General features: G+C 38.3%; 1 protein-coding gene across 1 annotated transcript in view; it reads left to right on the forward strand.

The window, feature by feature from the left end:
- The window catches only part of NELL2 (NEL-like 2 (chicken)), a 132,310-nt gene that overhangs the window by 119,662 nt on the left and 5,654 nt on the right, over positions 1-6,994 (forward strand). Inside the window, exons 15-16 of the mRNA XM_009327600.1 lie at positions 5,640-5,833; positions 6,808-6,984. Of these exons, the coding sequence (XP_009325875.1) occupies positions 5,640-5,833; positions 6,808-6,984 (371 nt within the window). The remainder of the gene's footprint in view (positions 1-5,639; positions 5,834-6,807; positions 6,985-6,994) is intronic.

Here is a 6,994-nt window from a genome sequence, read left to right on the forward strand (position 1 = left end):
TCACAAAGCTCCATTGAAATCCTTTCGCCTTTATTCATGATCACAAAAGGTCAACAAATAAAACCATAAAGTGACTTTTTTCCCATTCATCCCAAACAGAGATATAGGCATTAAGGCTTCATTATTTAGTTTGGGAATGCAACTTAAACATCACCAGACAGAAGGCAGATATGGAGACACATTAGTATTTAAATATTCTGGAGTGTGGGCAGAGTACAAGATTGACAGAGTTTCTCATCTGTTATAAAAGGACTAATAAAACAGAAACTCAACCACTACATTTTGTAAGACAGTAATTTGAACACATCTACTGTATCAGGAAACAACATTTCTGTGAAGCTGGTGTTACCGGCATCTGAAGTCTCAGCTCTTCGTCTTCCACATCTGCTAAGCACTCTGGCTTGCATGAAGTCACGAATAAATTATTCACAATTCACTTGCTCTTTGAAGAATGATTACATCAGTCAATAGATTTACTTAGGACAGAGGAGAACAGAAACCAAACTTTCTGCTCAGAAGAGCTTATTAAGCTACTTATCAAATGCACTCCTCCTGTTTTGCCTTAAGCAAAAAGTATTCAGGTGTCCTCATGTTGTCACCTTGCTGAGCTAGTGCTACTCCTCAGAGCTAAAGTAACTGAGAAACTTCAGTTGCTTCAGAGCAAAGGAACTGTCCACCCTCCCAACCCATCTCTTCCAACAGCATATTTCTCAATGATGGAGATGTTAATCTTTTCTTTACGTAGATGACACTCTAACTGATACCAGAACGATTCTGTTAGGAAACCACGTCCACGGGAGATCTTCTTTGGCTTTATGTGAACGTCCTGCACCTAAGTCTGCATAGCTCATCAGAGGAGGGAAAGTCGTGACTTTCCATCAGCTACATCAGAATGCATCTCTGAGCCCTTTGTCACTACCTAGCAAGGTGTACACAGGTTATTTTCTAGTTGTGCCTTGTTCATGTTCCTTGTGATTCTATTGCAAGTTTTCTCATCTGTCGTTATCAATATTGTATTTGTGGTTTTTTCCCCAAAATATTATTAAGCTGTCATTATTTAGAGCTATCCACAGTAGCTCCAAGGTCTCTTCCCAGAATAGATCTAAAAGATTCATTTGATTTTTTGATGAGTATTTCCCCATGCAGCTTACAATTGAATCTTATCTGACATACTATTGTTTACTAAGTCAATATCATGAAATACTTCTATATGTCACTGTCAATTTTTTGTTTTTAATACTTCCTTATCAATAGCCTTTTTCATCTCACTGTTGATCCATTCCTCCAGATGACTAAGTATATTGGGCAGCACATGTTCTCGTACAGATTCTTGGGGAACTTCCTTGGGACAACTCTTCATTGTGACAACCTGACCATTTATTCCTGCCTTTTATTACTTACTAATTAACCTGCTATTAATCTGTGAGTCAATGACCTCTTTTATTCCATGGCACATAGTTCCTTTGACAGCGTGTATTATGCAAAGGAGCTCATGAAGTTTTCAAATAAAAATAGTACATTATATGAAATGTATCCCCCCTTTGAAGTCTTTTTCATTAACATAGTATACGTTTACTCTGAATCTATAATATAGTATCTTTAAACAATCTTCTTTCTATCCGAAAACATTTTATCCTTTTGGCCACTAGTTTTAATTCATCTTTAAATTAATCTTTAAAACTTCATCATTTGATTTGAAAATAAAAGCACTACCACAGAGATTTTTTGCAGACTTTTAAATTCCTTTAAGGATGTTGAACTTGCGTACATTGTGGTCACTGTTGGTAACCAATACCGAGTAGTTGTTCAGTAGAGACATTTTGAATCAGAGCCTGCACACTGCTCAGGGCCAAGTCAAATGGTGCTTTGTCCCTTTGGGATTCTTTGGGTGTCTGTTCCAAGAAACAGTCAGGAAATCTGTTAAATACAGCCTTGGGTCACAACCTGGTGGGGCAATTGAAATTCCTGTATTTCTGGAGTTTTCCGCCCTTGCAGTCTGTCAAATATTACAAATGGAGTTTAGTTATTCCAGGTACTGTCACCATTTCTTATAGCTTTAGTCCAATATTTTTCCTGTGTAGGCATGAAATTACTTGTGATACAATTAACTCCTAGCTTTCTTTAACATGTACTACTACTTCATCCACGGTACTCCTTTGTCATTGCAACATTAAGTTTTACCCAGGGATGATGGTAAGAAAAGGGAAACCCTTAAAAGTGTGGCAGATCAAAGCTCCTGCAATTTTTAGCGTAGAGTAGATAAATAAGAACTGGTCCTCAATTTGGCACTCAATAACTAGTTACACTTTGTTTCTGTTTTTTTTCTGAGGCAAACCTTCAAGTCTTTTGAGACTTAATGTTCTAATGTCATAACATTCAAGCTGCTTGATTCCTAAGCAGTGTGTTGTAAATAGCCTGAAGTGAATTGTTTATTGGGTTTGGTTTTGTTTTTTAAACCAATATGGGAGAGAGAATAACATGCCTCTGTGGCTGGATATACTGGAAATATGCAACCTGTAATCCTCCCCTCTCCCTCTTTCAGGCACAAAAGATGAGGGGGCCAGTGTACCCTGTCCATATGGTTATGGAAATTGGAGAGCTGGTTATGGCTGTAAACAAACTGTCAGTAACATAATTCGCCATCCATTATAAATCCAAAGTAAAAAAGCTGAACAAAGTTTTGCTTGGTATGGATGATTGGTGTGCAAGTTATTTGTAGATAATGCCTGAAGTTTGATGTGGATGAATAATGCAGATGAGAATTTCATGCATGCAAAGTTTGTGTTTCTCTTGCTGCATTATAAACAAACTGCTGTTTCTGATTAGGTTAGAATCAAAACCTAAATAGCTCCTGCTTTGACCGGGGATATTTAAACTGCCCTATCCAGAATATTTATTTTCATGAATCAAACAACTGAAAAAACCAAGGTTGGGATTTTTCATAAGTTCTCAATGTTGGATAAGCTCTGCTCAATACCAGAGTCAATGATGAAACCTCAATTATTTTCAGTAACAGTGCACTAACCATTACTGTGTTGAAAAACAAACCCCAGAAGCCTTTTCTTCATGGGAAAATGGTGAAATACATTTGTACGCAAGTGCCAAATGCAGACTTAGTGTTTATAGGGTCACCATTTGTTGTTTAAAGGAAACTGTTCTTATTTATATGACAGCTGAACTTCATCCAAGTGCCTCATTAAGTATGGCTGCTTTCAGTTAAGTGGCCAGGTTGTTGAGAAGTGCTATTATTCATTTATGACACTAGCTACGTGAAAGCTTTGTTTTAAACAAATGAACACAAGTGTCGGAAAATCATTTATTAAAAATTACTTCAATGATAAAGAGAATCCTGCTGTTAATCATTATATTTAAATAGGATTTGTGTTTGTTCTCTTTATTGCATAACTTAAAACCAGTTAGACTGAGTATATGGAGATCTTAATTTTAAATTGCCAGATTGTATTACTTTCAGTATGGGTTTAAGAGAAAATAGAGGAAGGAGAGAGCAGCTCTTCCATCCCCCTGCTCTGCCCATACCAGCATCACTCAAACCATTCCTGTTAGCTACTTGTCTAAAAAGCTTCAAGGCTGGAGATTGCACAGCCTCCACAGGGCCATCTGTTCCGTGAATTATGTATCCTTATTGCTCGGGTGGGTTTCCCTGTCTGATGTGCCTGTGACGTTTCAGCTGCTCAGGGCCATGCGAACAGTCACACTGAATTAGGGTCACGATCCCAATTGTCCTCTGCCCTATTGCAACACTGGCCGACTCCAGATGCTTCAGAAGATAGCGAGGTAGAAGGTGTGGAGATCTATCTGAGATTATTTGCTTGTTCTGGATTATCTGATACATAAATAAGGGCACCGTAGACCCTAATGCATGAAATGTAATCTCTCTTCCAAAATCTGTTAGCATTGCAAATGGAATTTGAGCAGCCCATGGCAGGGGGGTTGGAACTAGATGGTCTCTTAAGGTCCCTTCCAACCCAAAGCATTTTATGATTCTATGAATATTCTTGCTAGCTTTATACACTTTCGGCTAGTCTATTTTTTTTCCCTTTTACCACTCTGTGGCAGTGAGTGTCATGGTTTGTTTATGCATTATATGAAAAATTACTTCCTTTTATCAGACTTAAATTTCTTGTCTTTCAGTTTCCTTCACTGTCCCCTGTCTTGTGTGTTAGGCAATGTGGAGAACAAAAGCTCTCAACATGTCTTCTCTGGAGTATTCTTTTTTTTTTGGTTATATCCTGTCTTGCTGATGTTCTTTTAGAGATGAACAATCCATTTCTTTTCAGTTCTTCTCAAATGACATTTTCCTCATCCTTCCCAGAAGCCCTAGTAATTTTGCAATAATTTTTTTTGAGATGGTGCCGCTGTTATTGCACACAATGTTTGAAGGAAACCCACAATGCTGCTTATTTATACAATGGAATTCTAATAATTTCCCTGCTGTTTTTCATCCCAATTCATATTCATGTTAGCAACTTGTTTACTTTTTTTTTGACTGCAGCCACACTTGGAATTGAAATGATAATTGAGTTATTTTGCTTTAAACGGAATGTGCTTGAGGTGAATTGGAGGTTTCATTTCCATTGTTGAACCCAAAGCTGAGGGTTTTATTAAGTTTTTATGCTGATGGTGAAAGATACATTCATGACCATACTACTTATTTTGTCTTGTACTGATCTGTTGGACAGTTAAATATCACAATGCTACTTTTTAATGAACTCTAATTAAGAGCTTGGGCCAGACTGTTGTGAAATTATATGTAGAATTGAACTCTTTTAGTGTTTTCCACGTTTTATTGCATATAGCTGTTTACTTCATGCCCTTTCAAAGCTTTTTTCCCAGATAACTTTTCTCCATATGGACAGCTGAAAAAGCTAAATAAAGACTATTCAAGTAGAAGGCAGTGTATGCTGCTGGTTTGCCGTTGCAAAATAATTGTGTGTGCCTTGGTGAAGTAGGCCTTTAAAGGTACTCTTGAATTCTTTGAGATATGATTGTTTTGAAGTAATTTACCTTTTTCACTGAAGACATTAATTATTTTTCTTTATTTTCTGTGCTAGACAGAAGGGCTATAGATGTCACTGCAACTTGAATAATTAAAATATTCTAGTTTGCACACCCTAATAAATGATGCAACTTAAAGCATGGTGTGCTTGCTTAAATGAGCTTGCAGGTCAGATGTCACCTTTCACATTAACTGCTCAGCAAGTGAACTCAAATGTGCTAGACAGAGCCAGCAAAAGGTTTTAAAAACAAGATTCTGCAGCTTTTCTTGTTTAACTGCACATATCTTACGAATGGTTGCCACAAACTAAGGCTCTTTAGGGAGCTAAGAATTATTTTTGTTCCTACATTTCCTGTGATTTCTTCATTCTAACTACCTTACTCAATAGCATTCACTTAGAAAAAGACGTGTAGGAAAACTCAAAATATCATGTTTTAAAAGTTGATATGACATGAAAAATATTTTTTGTGAACTTGTAAGTTATTTCTCCCTGTTCTGGTGAAGTGGAAATTAATTTTCAGCTGAAGGCTTTAATGGCCAAGAATCATTTATATTGACTGCCGCAAGAACATTTTTGTTAATTGAACGTGGTCTAAAAGCATTACATGGCATGTTTTTGCAGACATTGATGAATGTGGAACTGGAAGGCATAGCTGTGCCAATGACACTGTTTGCTTTAACCTGGATGGTGGGTATGACTGTCGATGTCCCCATGGCAAGAACTGCACAGGAGACTGTATCCATGAAGACAAAATCAAGCACAATGGTCAGATTTGGGTGCTGGAGAATGACAGATGCTCTGTCTGCTCGTGCCAGGTCAGTAGAAATAGAACTAGCTGGCTCTGCAAGATGGTGGTAGGGATGAAGGGAAGAGTGTCGTGATTCAAGTGAAATTCCTGTTTTAGCTGCCTTCTCAGGTGTGCGTGTGGTGCTACAGAAAAATGGAATTACATACTGTATACGGTTTTAGGGAGAGCTTCTCTCTCCAATCTGCACGAGCAGAACTTCCACGGGAGGTTTATTATATGATACTGGGAGAAGGATGATAGTACTATTTTCTTAGCAGAGATGCCACCTGTGTTTTCTGGGGACATGCCACCTGTGTTTTCTGGGTGGGAGTAACGGCATTTTCATGCAAAGGAACTGTCTGTCTAGACACATATTGGCGTTGGTGACTGACACCAGTATCTCTAGCAGATGGCTATAAATAGCAGTAGGTTCTGTATCTGCAGAGTAATTCAGCTTAGCTTTCTCAAATGTTTGCTGTGGGAACCTTGATCCCAAGCTAAATGCTGATGGAGAATGAAGGCCCAATACACTGCTGACAAAGTCCTGAGCATTTCAGCAGCTCAAGATTCATGGGCATGAATTTAATTTCAGACTACCTATCATCTTCCTTAAGTGAATAATTACAGAAGAGAGGGACTGATCTGGAACTTTAAAGCAAGACTGAACTATCATCGTATGAGAATGACATAAACTTAGTGCAATCTATTAAAATTTGACCCTTGGGAAAGACACCCTTGGGTTTCATCAACTTAGGTGAGAGCTGTCTGAAGGTTGGTTGTATGAAGGATGTATATAAGACAGCAGGGGAACTTTTTGGTAGTTACTGAGTGTGTATTGTGGTTTCTGCCTCTGTTTGAATTGTATTTTGACGAAGATGTATAGTGGAAAAACTTGTGAGCTGCTAGTGGCTTAGAATCATGGCAAAAAATCAAATTTTGGTACAAGTACTGCTGGAGTTGTCACATTTCTGCCATCGCTCTATGCCTGTTTTCCAACAACAGAGTGGATATGTGATGTGCCGGCGAATGGTCTGTGACTGTGAAAATCCCACTGTTGACCTATTTTGCTGTCCTGAATGTGACCCAAGGCTCAGCAGTCAATGTTTACATCAGAGCGGGGAGCTTTCCTACAACAGCGGTGACTCCTGGATACAGAACTGTCAGCAGTGTCGCTGTTTGGTAAGGCTCT

The sequence above is a fragment of the Pygoscelis adeliae genome, unplaced genomic scaffold (genome assembly GCF_000699105.1).
Source record: "Pygoscelis adeliae isolate BGI_AS28 unplaced genomic scaffold, ASM69910v1 Scaffold113, whole genome shotgun sequence".
NCBI lineage: Eukaryota > Metazoa > Chordata > Aves > Sphenisciformes > Spheniscidae > Pygoscelis > Pygoscelis adeliae.